At 41.3% G+C, this 18,319-nt stretch overlaps 1 protein-coding gene across 1 annotated transcript in view; it reads left to right on the forward strand.

The window, feature by feature from the left end:
- The window catches only part of RNF17 (ring finger protein 17), a 2,644,767-nt gene that overhangs the window by 1,424,862 nt on the left and 1,201,586 nt on the right, over positions 1–18,319 (forward strand). Inside the window, exon 20 of the mRNA XM_085621540.1 lies at positions 9,705–9,852. Coding sequence (XP_085477666.1) covers positions 9,705–9,852 — 148 coding nt within the window. The remainder of the gene's footprint in view (positions 1–9,704; positions 9,853–18,319) is intronic.

Below are 18,319 nucleotides of genomic sequence, written 5' to 3' on the forward strand. Positions count from 1 at the left end.
ATACTTCCCCACTGAGAGAAACTCGCACTGCCTTCAGCTATAACCTAATTGTGCCCGCTATAAACACTTGGATGTGGCTCAATTCAAATTATGCACTTGATAAGAGTAATATGCTGCCTAAAAAATAAATAAAAGCAACCACTCGTAGGGAATGCAAGATTAAGTAAAGCATGTGAAATGTAAGCAGAAACAACATAGTTACCTTAACGATCTCTCACTCACTATTCAGAAATCAGCGAGTGGTTTTACCTGAAAAGTTATGGACATGACTAGAGGGCCCTGAAGGGAACCGTTTCAATGTCCATTGCTTATATCCTTACAAAAAAGTAAGCAGTATGGTATAAAAAGACCACATCCATAAACACAGAGCCATGGTACACATTGTGTTCTCCAATCCACCCATCAACCACCTGGGAACAACAATGCTGTTCAAAGTAAGACGAGAAACGAAAGTAGCGCTTCACTGGCAAACTCTGTAACGTGATGCTGATGTATTTGGATGTAAATAAAAAACAATCTGGCCACTTTTCAACACCCCTGTCTTGCTTTATTTAGTTATGTATTTATTTACCTTCTATTTCTCTCCATCCTGCTGCACTTTGGCATTTATATAAGGTGCACAGTCAAAGAGTGCACACGAATGTGTAATGTAAATACGGTGCTATGTAAAGCGCTCCAATACCTTCGGGTCGAGTTCGCGCTATATAAATATGCAACCAAAAATACATTCACAGCTATTGCATTCCGAGTCCCCGGGCTTAGTTACTGAGACTGTCCAAGGTATTCAAAGCAGTGAATAGTTCATTGGGGCTGCGGCAGGTATGTGATCATATCTCCGGCAGTGAAGGGTTTAATTTCCTGGGAATTACTGCAAAGCTCCCTGCCCGAAAGGTACAAATAACTTTGGAAATTAGGGATATGTACGTTCACAGCACAATCTGCGAAGGTGAAAAGCAAAAAAAAACAAAAAAACGTGCGTCTTACGCTGACAGACCATGTTCTTTACTCCAAGCAGTGTTATCACCAAGTGTTTTAGTAAACTCAATCACTGGGTGTTAACTCTTTTCTCAACCAGTGAACACTGCTCAAACTAGCAGTTCTTAACCTTTTAGCTCTAGGGACCCCTACGGAATCGAAATGTACAAAAACCGAAAATTTAATAAGGTTGGGGGCATTCCAAATGTGGGCTTTTCCTTCTAAAAGTAGAAGCAATGTTTAGGATATAGCTTTAGTTCCAAATGCTTGCTCTCGTTTTGTTCACACATAAATATGCTTTAATCGAGGCCATAAATCGATCATACCAGTTACTGTTTACTATACATGCGCTGCTTCCACAAATTAGGCCGAGGAGAACCTCATCATTTTGAACCCTGGGTTGCAGATTCCTTTACATTAACATGGCGTTTTAAACAGTAAACAGCTCCTCTAGCCCAATCTCCGTTTTTTATAAGGAATAGCAAGATTTCGCTCTTCAGTATCAGATAAGCCCTCTGCTCCCTAAGTAGGAAGCACCTTGTGTACAGCAGTGGGTTCTTTTAATTGCATTGAAAACTCCCCCCTCCCTAGCCCCAAAACTCACCTCTTTCTTCTCCGTGGCACAGGAAGCAAATGGCTTCCTGTGCCACGGAGAACAAAGGGGAAACCTCCATAATGTCAGCGCGGCTCGCGCGGTGACGTCATTGATGACGCGGGGGTGGGGGTTCCTTCCCAGTAAATAAAAAAAAAGATCGACCACTCACGGGGGAGCGCCAGCGCTTCCCCCGTGGGTGGGTGTCATGACGAGCTGGACTCGTCATGGGCACAGCGCTACTGTGCTCCATGACGAGTCCTTCTCGTCATGGGCACAGAAGGGGTTAAGACCATTTGTGGTATCCGTTTTTGATGATAATGTATTATCATGAGCCAATTGCACCCTAAGTCATGTTTCCGAATGCAGGCCAATGATAAAATTCAGAAGGTTCAGATCAACCTCCCATGCTGTTGATTTACTCCACAGCCTTTGCCGTTTAGCCTTTTCAAATGCTGTGGAATGATCCACAAAACAGGCGTATAACATTATCTTCCGCATAATTGCCTTTTTTACTGATAGGGCTAATGATGCGATATTATCAAGTGTCGAACACCCTGAGCGAAATCCGGTTTGAGTTATTGGTATTAGTGATTTTTCCTCAGCCCATGACCGTAGTTTATTTTGAATGTGTTTTGCAAACAGTTTTCCTTCAAAATCCAACAATGCTATTAGTCTGTAGCTGGACGCATCATCTTTAGGACCTCGCTTATAAATTGGATGGACAATCGCTCCTTCCCAGGATGAAGGTATTATTCCATATTTGATTACCTGTGAAAACAGTGGTTTTAGATTTGCACTCCAAAAGGTTATGTTTAACTTTGTCAAGTCTATAGGGATACCATTTGGTCCTGCTGCCTTGGATAAACAAGCGCTCGTTATTAGTTCAACAATTTCTTCTTCTGTTATTTCTGCAAATATTCCATCTGCTTTAGATGTTGTATATTTACATGTTACAGATGATTTGTATAGATCTTTGTGATTTTCCCACTTATTGCTTGGGATAAATAGGTCATCTGGCTGTTTATATGAATTTGTGCCGTGTCTCACCAGGAACCAGAATGCTCGCTCATTCCTAGTCAATATGGCATGGTATAATTTAGCATAGGCAGTGTTCACACTATCCCTCTTTATCTGTAGATTCCTATTCTTAAATTCTTTCTTTATGTCTTGTATTTTTGAGTTGCGCTCATTAGAGTTCGGGAGTTTTAAGATATGTTGCATCTTCTTGCGATAAATTCTCTTTGATTCAGTTAACTCTAAAGTCTTTGTTGTGGTAATGTTTGGTCGCGACTCCGGTATACTTGCCGCAAGACTAGATGATATATTTTTTAGAATAGATTGCAAGGCATTCAGCCAGCCATCTCCTGTCTTTAATAGAACAATATGTTTTTCGTTACTAGATACCATGGTTTATTCGAGGTTGGATGCCTTCACTTTTAACATATTGTTCCAAATAAGTCTTTTCCCATTCACAGCTGTCAATCTACCACTGTTGGCTGTTGCATGGGTTTCCCAATAATCATGCTTAATGCTGATGACTAACCCATGACGATCATGGTCACTCTCGGATCTTAGTATAATGGCATATTCTTTACATAAATAAAAATAAGCATAATGGACAAATGTAAAATCTATAATGGAAGACCCCATCGGCCCACAAACAATTAAAGAGGCTGGTTGATCTTCTGCTAGCCTTCCAATAAGATTTCTGTATCCTAAATATGTCAACAAGTCATATGTGTAGTTGATGGAAGCACCAATCTTTTTTGTCTTGTTGTCTAAAGGAAATACAACTTGCGGGATATTATAAACTATGTCTGGTTCATCGCTGCTTGAAGGGTTAACCACCAAAGGCAGTAAGGTTTGATTAAAGTCTCTGTGGTATTTCACATAAAGTGGCATTGCTGGGGGTCATGTGCATAGAGCATCTCATGTTAGAACCCTGCTGATGTCATGGATTGTAGATCTTCAGTTACAGGATTGACTGCTGGCTGATGGGTGGGATCTTCTCTGTTGGAATAAACATCTCAACTACTGTCTACCTGTTTGCCAAGTTTATTATGTAAAATACTTCACTGGCGTAGTCGGCACTGGAATCTACAAGAGAAGATCTCAACACAAGATTTTGATTTGTTATTTGAGAAGGCACGGAGTCTCAACTCTGCGTTGGATTTCTTTTCCCTTGAACCGCTTTCTTTTGAAAACCACTGTGAGAGGATTTTATGCGGATTCTATGCCATCAAACGGATCACTTCTTTACTTAAAGCGTGTTACCTGTTTTGTCACGCGTTTACAACCTGTGAATCAAACTTTAACTCTGCGCTGGATGTTTGCTTTTGTCTGCTATCCTTGAAAACAACAGTTTATACCTCCAAGCGGATCGTCATGGCTCTACAGCTTTTAGCGTGTTTTTTGCCTTGACATGTGTCCTCAACTTTGATTTGACATTTATACATATCTTCTATTACTGACTTTGTGGAACTGATTATCTCGACCCTGCAAGTCAATGTGAGTAGTTATTCATTGCAAAATTTTAACACGTGTCTGTTTATAACGCAAGAGTTTAAGTCGCCTTGATCGTTGCTGTAATTTTGATTGTAATCACTACAACGATTTCGACTCGAGCCTCTGGGCATCATACGGCTTTCAATGATAAACAAGGCCTATAAGAATTAATGAGCGTCATCATACCTAGAATCTCTTCGTTTTTCTGGAACTGCTTTCACGATCGACTCTCTGCTGTGTTCTACATTGTTGTCAGCTCTCCTGATCGTATCGCATCACCACGTATCACGCTAATTCAGGCGTGCGTGGTGGCCATTTTGAGTACGGTTGCTTAGCAACCAGCAGCGCTTCACTAGATCGCGTCTTCCTTGATAATCAGCAGCGTTTTAGTGGATCGCGTCTTGTTTGTCAACCAGCGGCGTCTCAGTGGATCATCATCCTGTTTCAAGCGTATGTACTGATCACTTCAAGCGCCAACACAGAAACTGAACGCTCTTGGTACTACGAGTTATACTTAATGAAACAAGATGATAAAGATCTAAAGACAATTTAATGCTCTTATTACAAAGGAGATATGATGAATCTACTGTAAACATTGTTTCCTCTTACACATGGTTGGGTTTTATCTAAGATATATAATATGATGGTTCAACGATAAATATTGTTTATTCACACAGTTGGGGTGATACCAGAGATGAAAATAATAAATTTAAAAAAAAGGTATTGCATCCTATTAGGCAGGCTATTTTGGCAGGTTCACAATCAATTTGATTTGAAACCAGAATTTATGTTAAAATCTTAATGTGTACAATTTTAAAACAACGGCCATTCAAGTTAGATAAGTGGCTACGTAAATAGTCCTCCCTTTTGAATAATCTACTGGTTCTTGGTAATTTGCTTCAAAGTCACTTGTAAACATGCAAAACGTTACAGCAGCACCATTTTTTTTATCGTGTCCTGGTTCTCCTCCCATTAAATAGGAAAAATGGAAGGTTGTTTTTAAGAGATATGCCAGGGTCTGCGGTCCCTACTTAAGTGCTGAAAGGAGGTCATCCTTGTTACTCCATTGTTTTGGATCTGAAGGTCAGCATGTGTTTGATCACTTACCAGAGCTTTCAGCTTCAGATGCTAGAGGTCTGAATGACTATGAGATTTGTATTAAGAAACTTGACATGCATTATCTCCCCAAAGTCAGCACTATTCTTGAAAGATACCAGTTTGCAAAGAGGATGCAATCTGCTGATGAGACAATTGAGGATTACATAACTCAACTAAGAAAGCTTGCCTCTTCATGCAAATTTGAGAACTTAACTGATGAACGAATCAGGGACCAGTTTATGTTTGGTTGTAGTATAGAAAAAATAAGAGAAGAATTGTGGCTAAGAGATTAACCAACTCTTGAAGAGGTGTTAACTGTTGCCAAACATATTGAACACTCTTTAAAATGTGTTGCTGTCATAAAGAAGGATTCAGAAAAAGGGGCTAATGTTGAGATAGTTAAGGTTAAATCAGAAAGACGTATCACAACTGATAAAAATAATCCTGATAAAATGGGACCAGAAAGAAAATGTTACAGATGTGGTAAAACTGGACATCTTGCTAACGACAAAAGATGTCCAGCTCTCAGTCAAACATGTTCCAAATGCAAGTTAAAGGGACATTTCACTGCCTTATGTAAAACAAAACTCAAAACAAAGGTCAAAAAAATTGAAATATATCAAAAGGATTGGGAAGAACCTAATTCCGATCTAGTTGGTGGGCAGATTGTGGTACAGGTTGAGAGCAAAACTAGCAAGAAATCCTGTCCTTATGATGAAATTGTGGAAGGAGAACAAACTAGGGTACTGTTTGATTCTGATGTGAAGATTACCATCATATTGAATGAGTTTTATAACTCCAAGCTTAAGGGAAAGATTACGTTAATGAAACCGGACATCATTCCTTTAGCTTATGGGGGTGAACCCATAAAGATACATGGATACTTTTCCGGTTTAATAGAATACAATAATCGGTTGATTGCTGGAAAGATTTATGTTTCAAAGCGTGGAGACAGCATCATTAGTTGGTTACATCAAGGGGTTCTGGGGTTTTTTCGTGATCCTAATGCTAATCCTCCCATACAGTTGAGGGATAGAATTCAATCTGTAGATAGAAATGCTGATGACATGTACAGACACAATCTGAAGACTGAGTTTCCAAATGTGTTCAGAGAGACTTTAGGCTGTTTGAAGGGGTATCAACATAAGATTCAACTAAAAGCTGATGCAGTTCCCGTGTTTTGCAAAGTGAGAAGTGTCCCTCTATCTGTTAAGGAAGACATGAAAAATGAAATTCAGAAGTTAAGCAGTTGTGGGATTATTGAGGAAGTTGAGGGATCTGAATGGTTGGCTCCGGTTGTTGCAGCACGCAAACCTAATGGGAATCTGCGTCCGTGCATCGACTTAAGACAACTTAATAAGTGTGTTGTAGTGGATAGGTATCAATTGCCCAACATTACCCAACTGTTGACTCTACTTGATGGGGCAAAAGTGTTCAGCACATTAGATCTTACTTCGGCATATCATCAAATTGAGCTAGAGGAGTCGTCCCGAGATTATACTTCTTTTATCACGCCCTTTGGCACCTTTAGATTTAGAAGAATGCCTTTTGGTTTAGTATCTGCTTCCTCAGTATTGCAACGTGTGATGGAAAAAATATTAAAAGATCTTCTTGGAGTATGTGTCTACCAGGACGACATTTTAGTTTTTGCAAAAGATGACATGGAGTATGACTCTAGGTTAAGATCCGTTCTGAAGAATTTGTGTAAGCATAACCTCACAATCAAGGTTGAGAAGTGCAAATTTAGGTCTAATACCATCAGCTACCTAGGACATAGTATTTCTGGGGAAGGTGTGAAACCTAAAACTGAGTTGGTTGAAACCATTACAAAAATGTGTTCTCCTACTAATAAGTCTGACTTAATGAAATTCTTGGGAATGATTGAATATTATGCTAAGTTTGTAAGGGGTTTTGCAGTAGCAACAGTGAACATGAGGAAATTATTGCGCAAAGGTGAAGAATTCTGGTGGTCAGACCGGTGTGAGGATGAGTTTGTGGCTATAAAGGAAAATCTTGGTCTAGCCCCTTCGTTGAAGAGTTTTAACCCTTCCAGTAAATCCATTTTAGTGACTGATGCAAGTGAGAAAGGGCTTGGAGCTGTTTTGAAGCAGTGTGGTGCTAACGGTATGCAAACCATTATGTTTTTGTCAAGAAGTCTCAGAGATCCTGAAACACGATATTCAGTTGTAGAGAGAGAAGCGTTAGCTGTGTTTTGGGCGGTAAAGAAACTTAAGAAGTTCTTGTGGGGTTTGGATTTTGAGGTACATACAGATCATAAACCATTGATTGAGATATTTAGCAAGAAAGGATTAGATCTGGTTTCTGGAAGGATAACCAAGTGGGTAATTGGTTTACAAGAGTATAATTTTAGGATTAAGTATATTCCTGGAATTGAAAATGGGGTTGCCGATGTTCTTTCACGTCTAGTTCCATGCAGCAGTTTGCAAGAGGACAGTGCAGATGATGATGAGGATGATGAAATAGTCTGTGTAGCGGATCATGACATCATTTCAGAAGTAAGATGGTTGGAGGAATTAAAAAATGATGCGATTCTGTGTGAGGTATTATCCTTGTTAAAAAAAAGGGTGGAGCTTGAATAAAGATGGATCGGAAGGTACAAGATGTTTTTGGGGTGTACAGAATGAAATGTCGGTGGACAATAGCTTGTTGTTTCGTGGGACAAGATTAATTCCACCCACTAGTCTTAGGAAAGAATTAGTTGACTTAGTGCATGTGGCTCATTCAGGGATATCTAAGTGTAAAGAAAGACTCCGCATGTCATATTGGTGGCCTGGAATGGACAGAATGGTTGAGCGTGTTATTAGAGATTGTGTCTCTTGCGCAATCAGTGACAAATTTAAGTGTGCTCATGAACAACCTATGGTTTTGAGAAAACACCCAAATGGACCGTGGCAAGAGATTGCTTTGGACATTGTTGGTCCTATACAAGGAAAAGAAGCACAAATATATTTATTGGTTGTTATTGACATGTACTCAAGGTGGCCTGAAGTGTTCTTCTTATCCACTGTCAATACTAGTAGTGTGATTGAGTGTTTGAAGAGTTTATTTGCAAGGGAAGGCCTACCAATTTCAATTTTATCTGATAATGGTGTTCAACTTATTTCGAGGGAAATGGAGCAATTTTTATCTTCTAGAGGGATTGTCCACAAGACTTCTGCACTTTATCACCCAGAGGCCAATGGGATGGTGGAAAGATTTAATAAGGTTATTAAAGAGACCATTGCTTTGGCAAAAAGTGTTGGAATGGATTGGAAAAAAAGTTATTGTTAAAATAGAAGAGTACAGATTAACTCCACATGCAACAACTGGGAAGACTCCTTTTTTGTTGTTTCGTGGTAGGCTTCCCAATACTTGGGTTGAACCATACTGGGTTAATAAATATGAATTATTAAAAGGTAAGGAAAAGGAGTGTGATGGTGAAAAGATGCTAAGAGTAGAAGACGAAAAGGGGAAACTAAGGAAAGCATATTTTGATAAGAAACATGCTGTAAAGAAAACTGAGGTGCATGTAGGTGATTGGGTCAGGATTAAACGTCCTGGTTTGTTAGGAAGCTCCTTGTCTAAATTCATGAAACCTATTAGAGTAATCAAAACATTCAATAATGCAATCCAAACACAGGACCATCGTATTTTGAACCTAAATAGGGTGGTTGTGTGTAGTGGTGTGTTGAAACATGGTGTGAAGATAGATTCAGCTAAGGGTAATTTAACCTCATTTCATACTGGAGATGAAGTGAGAACGGATTTGAATTGTCTTAGGAAATCTTCCAGGGTGTGTAAGAGATCTAGCTATCTTGCTGATTTTATTTAATATTTATTGGTTTTGTTCCTTATAAACATGTCTTCTTTTGGGGAAGGGAGATGTGTGGTATTTCACATAAAGTGGCATTGCTGGGGGTTATGTGCATAGAGCATCTCATGTTAGAACCCTGCTGATGTCATGGATTGTTGTACATAGAAATGTTCTGTAGATCTTCAGTTACAGGATTGACTGCTGGCTGATGGATGGGATCTTCTCTGTTGGAATAAACATCTCAACTACTGTCTACCTGTTTGCCAAGTTTATTATGTAAAATACTTCGGTCTCCCATTATTATAACCAACATGTGTTCATTTTCTGGCATTATTTGTTCCAATTCATCCAATATTGTCTGATAGCAGCACTTATTTTTCACCAGATGAGTTGGGAAATATATGTTGATAATCAAACACTTGGTAGAGTCTTGATGTATTAAGAGAACTGGCAATATATATATCGATGTTTGTATTTTTTTGCTTATCACACATAATTTAGTACTTATTAATGTTGGCAATCCTCCACTTGGTCTTCCAAAGGCATTCTTTTTTGCTTTTTTTTCATGTGTTGTAAAATTGTAAATATTTAAATTCGCTGAATGCCAGGTTTCCTGTAGACATACTACACACTGATCTTGTAAAAAGCTCATCATTTTATCCCCGGCCTGGTGTATTTGAATGAGAAATTTGAATTTGTAACATTTTACCTTTTTAGTTCAACACATTGGACTATCTGAATCTTGAAACAAAAATTAAATCCGAGTATACCAGGGAAGAAGCCAATTTGGAAATTCTTTTCCCCGTCAAGGGACAAGCTTGCATTGCTTTGTATGAAAATGACTGGTACAGAGCAGAAGTAATTGGTATGTATACGTTATCCATAAAATGGTGCCTTTTCACAATTGTAATTTTGCTTTCTCTCTTTTTATGTAATTAGTTAATCTACTATTTGAAGACACTATGTACATGTTAATTCCACTCTCCAGTGATATATGCAGTAGTTGTATTTTCCATCTTGTGTGCTTCTGTTGTTGTCCATAAGTAGAGACAATTTTACATCTCTAAACTACTTGGAATCATCTTGCATTTCTGTATTCATTCCACTATGCTATCACTGCACACCACAGGTTTTCCTAATGGTCCCCCGCCCCCTTTAGCCCTACTGTGGTATCTTGACCTGTTGCCATGCATCCTCCGCTTGGTAACCAGTTCCCTGCTGCTCACAGTGTGAGTGTGATGTCATAGAATGTTTATATACCCCATCCTCCTCCTGTAATAATGAAGATAGACTCTTGTTGGCAGTAAGTCATGTAGCCTATAATGTAGAAAATAAAAGTAGGATTTATTGTAGAGGTTAATACTGTTTTGAAGTACATTAGATGGTAAATGCAAAGCCCCACCAGGAGCAACCTCCTTCTTCTCCTCCCACTCTTTCCAACTGCACTCTCCAAGCATACAAAAATATTCTATGACATCACACTCACACTTTGAGCATCCGGGAAGTGGTTACCAACGAGAAGTTGTGTAGAAAACGATAAATGGTAGGAAATTCCACAGGTAGCCTTGAAGTATATTTTAAGTAGAGGTTTATTAGTTGGTTATTAGATGGTACAACACATCCCCTTCCCTTGGCAACAATAAACAACAAAACGACATTGCAGCAAACATGAGAATGAGCACGCATGTAACATCGCGCCCAATAAATATAAAGAGAAAATATGAAAATACAGTGAGAGAGAAGTAAGGGAGAAGTAAATAGCAAAAAGCTTCTTGAATGATAGAAGAGTGGTAGTTAGCAAGGATTCAAATTCAAAAGATATAAATAGCACTTCCCCTTCCCTTGGGAAAAACAATAGAAAAGGTTAGAACATTGTATGTAAAACATTCAAGTGTGATAAAAGTAAAGAGAGGAAAAACAGAATATAAGGAGATAATAACAGAGGTTAGAGAAGGCAGGACAAAGAAAATCGGTAAAAGGTGCACGGCGGTAGCGTAACTGACAGCTGAGGAAAAGGGAGACCAAAAGATCAGACACCCCAACTACATTTCTACACACCGCACAATGGAGGAAATAGTGCAGGACTAGGAGAGTGAAGAACCCCTGGAGATGTTTTGTACGCCTCATATACTAATATGCTAAATAAGAACCCCGGGAGATGTAAATACCTATGCACTCAACCTCTTTTGCACGCCTCATGTACTAATATACTAAAGCACCACTGAGCATAACAAGCTAAAGAGCTGGTACACTGCCCATTGCGCATTAGAAATAAAGATGGGAACACTGCCCATTGCGCATTTTGACTAAACTAAAGATGGGTACACTGCCCATTGCGCATTTTAACTAAACTAATGATGGGTACACTGCCCGTACGTAATACTAATAAAATGGGGGCACTGCCCATTGCGCATTTTAACTCAAGATGGGTACACAGCTCACTGCGCAAGTAACCACTGATAGATAACAATCTAAAGGGTAATGCAAGCCTAACACTACTGCTAGGCACCAAAGACTGTGTAGGGTGAAATCAGTGTGAAGGGTGTGCGCACTACCCCCACTGAAGAATGAAAACTAGTGTAAGAAGACCAGCTCCTAAACAACAAAAACCCTGAAGAAAATGCCAGATACCCTGAAAGTATCTAAGTCAGGAAAAACAAATAAGGCAAAGCGTAACTCTCTATGAAGTGTCAACGGCAATCATAATGTAAATATTATGACGAGTGAACAACTCACTACTGTGAGATGTCACTAACATTGTAATATAACTAATAAAGGATACATTACATATATAGAAAGCATACAAAACATAGGAAGTAACAACAGTGCAAAACACATGTCAAAAAACGCTGTCCATTATAACACAATAAACTAAAACAAATAAAGTTGTCACCGTAGATCCATTTTTAAGGATACTTCTCTGCAATTGTTGCAAGATAGACCCAAAGGTTTTTGCTCCAGTGCGTCAGTTCATTAAGCTGCACTACTCGATTACCACAGAGCATCTGAGCAGGCAGGCTTTTGAAGAATTGGCAGAATACGATGTCCTGGTGTATTTCGCAAAAAAAACTTTATTGTCCTCCAAAAGGAAAACAAACATGGCTGGCAGAAGGAGCACCACTGAATGAACACGGAAGACAGCATGGCTCTGGTGGAAACGCAATATGGCGGCACGCTTCATGACGCCAAGCCGGATGGCTCACAGTACGTCTGTGCACACAGGCGTCAAGGAGCAGCTCTGACAGGCATGGAAGCAGAGGCGCCTCACCGGGAATACAGGTGATCTCGAGCGCGCAGAGGAAGCCACGTGCAACATATTCAAATAGTAAACAGCAACGCGCACTGCTAATGACTCCACCCTTAACAAGGCTCAAAGTTCAAAAACCAACACGGACAAAAACTCACCCATGACATAGGTATAGCTCCATACTTGCCCATGACTCAAAACACGCAACACTTGTCCAGTAGCTGCCAATCTGGTGGAAAGCAAATGTTGTCAAATTAGTTGAAATACACAAGCAGCCATAGTAGACGGAGTCCGTCATGTCAGTCAGGGAGCACACGTCTCCAAACACCGTAGACAAGTTATCCAATGCCACACCAACATCCACGGTGATAGCCGCAGCTCCGCTAGAACAAAGATAAATGGTGTCTTCCGACATCAGGTGAAAGACCACAAGTTTCCGAGTGGATGGTGCTCTCTACACACCAAAAAAAATAATAGTGTGCCGTCACCGTTTCTGAAGGTTGCAAATAAGGGCATCTCTAAATGTTTGAACACACTTCTAGACTCTGATGAAGACAGTAGTTTAAAGATCGTGAAACATTTTCTTTTTCTTTTCAAGTTCACGTTTTGGTAGGCAGGATTTTGAAAGTAAGCCGGTCTTAAACGCATATAGATTAACGCTGAATTAATTACCTTTGAAGTAAGAAGTATGAAGAATGGTAACAAGTCATGTCTCTCCACTTTGGACCTGCTTCCGACTCTGTACATACTTCCATCTCAGTTCAAAGATTCAGGCCTGTTCTGAATCTGATACTGTGACAGTGCAGGGTGCACCTCCAGGATACTGATCATGATGATAGTTAGGGGTAGCTTGCTCGTCCCTCACTGCACCGACGATGGCTTATACCTTGATTTACAGAATGCTAGTGGGCTTTGATACCTCTAACTGAAGAAAGTGCCTCATTTGCAAGAATTGTCTGGAGGTATTTGCAGCTGAGGTACTTAAAAACAGCTGTCTTCCTTTGAGACTAAGACAACAATTTTGACAGAAATTTTGCATTCTTGACCAATATCATTTGAGCCCCTTACTTTTATTTGATGATTCCCTCAAAGATACTTCAATGGCAATGTGGTCGAAACCATGTCCTTCTTGCCTGTTAGCAGCCAGGTGACCAGACAACACAGGCCAGTGCCTGGGGAATTACAATCAGTCCTGCAACAGGCCGCTCTCTCTTCCCCACCCAGAGCTAACAGTGGTGACCGATACATCGCTGTTGCGGTGTGGTGGATCACCTAGGAGAGGTTGAGATCAGAGTTCTCTGGTCTCCAGTGGTGGGTCAGCTCCACACTAACCTGTTGAAGCTAGGCCTGGTTACAGGTGAAAGAAGGAGCCTCAGACCTCAAATTTTTGCAGTTCATGAAGTTTGTAAATAATTATTTCATAAGAAGCCATTACATGCATGTCCTATTGCCATGTGCTATAGGACGGCGGTGTGGTGGATTTATAGTGACTTTGGGTCTCCACCTTCCCCACTGCCGAAACCATGAACAGCCAGCTTTGTTCAGGATGGGTCAGGTTGGGCCAACATATCATGCTATAACCCCAGGCTACTCGACCCTTCAGCATGTCTCAAATTGATAGCCAATAATGTGAGAGGGTCATGCAGTCCCATAGGACATGTACTGTATCGCAGTCCGCTGTAGCACATCTCCAGCACTTAGAATCAGTTTGCATATGTGCCCTAAAGATTCTCGCTGGTGTGCAGTGCCAGAGATGGAGGACCTTAAACGGTGGTAAATTTCAGGCTAGTGTCCCGAAATAGTCTATCATGATCCTCTGGTATGGTATGTCGGTCCAGCCATCCTCAGATATCAAGAGGATCTATCCTCTCACCAACAGCGTAGATTGTGTTAATTACTTTAACTTGGTGGATAGGATCCACAGGGACAGTTGAGGTTTCAACCAGGTCACAACTCCCCTTTTCACCTTGATGATACGGGCAATGTTATTCTGCGTTACATTAGCCGCTCTGCTATTTAAGTATATGCCAAGGTATTTCAGACATAAAGGTTGCCAGGAAAATTGTGCGGTCCCTGAGGACGTTGTCGGTGACATTGTTAGTGCCTCTCATTTTGAACAGTTTATTCGATATCCCAATAATGTATCAATCACTTTCATCAGTGCTGATAGAGATTCCAGTGGGTTGGAGAGGACCACTGGAATATCATCTGCACAGTAAAACGCCTTCCTTTCTCCAGCCAAGGTGGGAAATTCCCAGATAAACAGTGTGTTGTGAATGGAGGATGCTAGTGGTTCCAGCGCCATCAAGAATTGTAAAGGGGAGTGGACACCTGCTTGTTTCTTGCTTGTCAGCAAAGAAGTCTGAGGAGAAGCCCTGGCAAGACACATACTGTGGGATAATTATAGAGCCAGCAGACTTTGTCAATGTTTCCTCCAGACTCATCACCTCCGTCACTTTAAACAGCTATGTCTATTACACATCCCCAAACGCCTTTTCCACATCAATTGGAATGAGTATCTTATCGCCCTCATTATGATGGACTTGCCAGAGGAGATGGGAGAGTGTTCTCAAGTGGTTTGCTGAGGACCAGTCTGATACGAATCCCACTTGAGAAGGATAAATTAAAGGTGGGATGTAGACCTTGGGCCTGACAACCAGGATCTTCGCTAGGATCTTCATGTCTGCATTTATAAGAGAGATCAGTTGATAATTAGCACACTGAAGAGGATCTCTGCCTGGTTTGGATATTAGTGAAATCAGTGCTCTGTTAAATTCTGGTAGGAGAGCTGTAGCAGCCGACATCTCTTTAAACAGCTAGCTCAGTTGGGGCACTGTCAAGGGCTTAGTTGTTTTATAAAATTCTTTCAGAACGGCATCATCTCCTGGAGCTTGCATTGTCACCATGTCCTCAATTTCCTACTCTGTCTGCTCTTCATAAATGTCAGCCCCAAGCAGTGCAGATTTCTTGCTGGTTAGTGAGCTTGCACACAATTTCCGGTCTTCCTGTGATGTCTTGTGTGTCTGATTAGTAAAAGTGTTCGTAGAAAGTGGTAAATTCCCCCAGGATGTCGTGTGGATCAATGAGTAGTACATTGTTTGCGGTCCCAATAGCTGGTAAGCCATTGCGACACTGTGCCTGTGTTAATTTTGCTGTCACTCACCCAGATTTCTCCCATCCTCATAATGCCTCTGTTTCAGTCTAATGAGTGCAGAGTCAGCATGAATTGTATAATGAGTTGAGATCGAAATTGCTGTTAAGCAAGTCCTTAAGGAGAGTGAGAGTTGGTGGTGAATTGTATGTCATGGTCAGTTGTAGTTTGAGAGCCATCAGCCTGTGTTGCTCAGATTCACAATCTCCCTTATAGTCTGTGGAGTCCTCCATTAGGTTTCCACTGGCCGCTCACTACATATGAGAGGAGGAGTCTGAGACAGTATTCTACTCCAACTATTGACTTAAAAACCCACACAGTTGTGCTTGTCATCATGGTCCTTGTAGTATGTTGCGTTCATTCGCCAAATAGCCTGAGGAGGTATGCATAATTAAGGTTTAAGTCAACTAAGATAAGTTCATAGTCAGAGGTCATGTTTGGGAGAATGAAGGCTTCTACCAAATGTTGGGCTAAAAGAGCTGCCAGTAAAGCATGAAAATGTGTGCAGTGAACGCAGGGAGTGACGGTATAGTGTTGTAAAGTAGTTCTTCATGTAACATGGCTGACAGTGGTCGTTAGCCCTTCCTTTATGTTCTTAGCCTCACAGAATACCTATGTGTGTTCTAACTTGTACCGGAGTGTTCCACTCTTGTCAGTTGATGGTCTGGTCAGCTGGCGAGATGTGCGATCAGCTGTGTCCTACAATAAACCTACATGTAACTAACGAAGTGTCCTGAGATCTATCTACAACAATTTGTCTACGATTTAGCTGACCAGACCAGAGAAGAAACCATCACAGGTTTGAGCAGCACCTCTCACCAAAAACCCACGGCGGTCCACCCATCTGCTGCCAGTAACGTGACCATAAGAAACAAAGAAAACCCAGAAACCAGAGGAAACTTGAAAATACGAAACTAGGAAAATAAAACAAGAAGAAGCAAGTAACTGCGTTCATCACTCCAACCGTGAGTTAATTACTGGTCTCTGGCAGCGTGTCAATTGCTTGTCTGCGTGATTACCATAAGACTGTCTATTGATACTTTGGTAATGCGAGCAAGAGCGAAGATTGGACCCGATGCTATTTGATTCTGTTGGGCTGCAATGTTTAACATTGTGAAAGGAATTGATTGCACGCAAAGAACGGGCCCCGGCGTGAAAGTCAAACATTCTGAAATATTTGGCAGAAACTGAAAAATAGAAGGAATTGGTCTTAAGCACTTCTGACGTGACTCGTCTGAATCGTGAGTCAGTTACTTGTCAAAGCTTATTTATCCCTGCATGAGTCATTTAAACAGTTTGCCACTAGATGGTGTATTTACTCTATGAAATTGCCAAGCCAGAGCAAAGTTAAAACCCAGACGCTAATAAATTCTGTTTGAAAGTGACCATTAACATCATTAAAGGAGTTGATTGGGGGCAAAGATCGGGCTCCGGTGTGAATGTCAAGAGATAAGGCCGCGGTGTGAACAGCAAGAGATTAGGCCCCAGTGTGAACGTCAAGCACATTTTAAAGACTTGCACCTGAGACGTGTTGATCGGGGGCAAGCATCGAGCCCTGGTTGTCTTTGAACGTGTTTGGCAATTATTATTATTATTATTCAAAATGTGAAGGAACAGAAATTACCTACGAGTCACTACTGACGTCACTTCTAAACCGTGACTCAGTTACTGAGTGCGCACGCTTCCGTATGCATGTGTGATCTCTGCATGATTGAAACGTTGTCAGGCAACAGTGTCACGCGCTTCCTTCCCCATGCGCGTTCCCTGCATCAGAAAGACGTTGCCAAGCAACAGCGTCACAATACTGCAGCGTGGTTGAGAGGAACATTGCAGCGTCAAACCTCACGATACTGCGGCCAAAAGAAAGGAGAAGAAACTGATAGCAGAGGCAGGCTGCAGGATGAAGGTAAGAGTGCACGCACGATCTGTGTACGATCAAGGTATATTTCAATGTGATACAGAGACGGGTCAACTGCCAAAGGAAAGCGCACCACAGAGGAAATGAAAGAGAAAAAAAACAACTGATCATTCTCCCAGAGCTGCACTGGCTGCTTCAGCTGATCTATTAATAGAAAAAAGAGTGTAACTGGCATGTTTTCTTGTCAAACTGGAGGTCCCCGCAGAGTCTCTTCAAGATGATGTTGTGGCTGACACTAACAAACAGTATGTGGAATTGATGGAAGGCTTCAAAAACGTGCACAAGGTGTGTGAACAATTGAAGGTCTCTGGTTTGTCTACTGTAGAAATAAGAAGGGACAGAGTAGCGGCTGCAAAGATACGTGTCATGCAGCAACAGATGCGAAGCCTGATGGTTTGACAGAACAGAACCAGCAATGGGGCAGTCTGAGTTCAACAAACCTTTAGTTAAGAACCCTGAAATGAATGCAAACATCTATCTGCTAAGTGAAAATAGGATGATGAGAAGTGATCCCATGGATGATAAACTGTCGCTCTTCTGGCAACAGGCTTTAACTATTGCCCGGAAGAAGGAAGCAAAGGCCGAAGAGCTCACAACGGGGACAAAGGTCCCAAAACCAGAAAAAAAGGGGACAAAGGTCCAGAACCTGAAAAAAAAGAACGGATAAAGGGCCCAGAACCAGTACCAGAGGGGACAAAGGTCCCAGAACCGGCAATGGACAATGGTCACAGAGCTAATACCAGAGGGGACAAAGGTCCCAGAACCGGCAATGGACAAAGGTTACAGGACCAGTACCAGAGGGGACAAAAGGTCCCAGAACCGACAATGGGCAAAGGTCACAGAACCAGTACCAGGGTCACAGGATCAGTACCAGAGGGGACAGAAGGTCCCAGAACCGGCAATGGACAAAGGTCACAGAACCAGACCCAGGGTCACACAACCAGTACCAGAGAGGACAAAGGTCACAGAACCGGCAACGGGGACAAAGGTCCCAGGACTGAGAGGGGACAAAGGTC

Source organism: Triturus cristatus, chromosome 8, assembly GCF_964204655.1.
Source record: "Triturus cristatus chromosome 8, aTriCri1.1, whole genome shotgun sequence".
In the NCBI taxonomy this organism is placed as follows: Eukaryota; Metazoa; Chordata; class Amphibia; order Caudata; family Salamandridae; genus Triturus; species Triturus cristatus.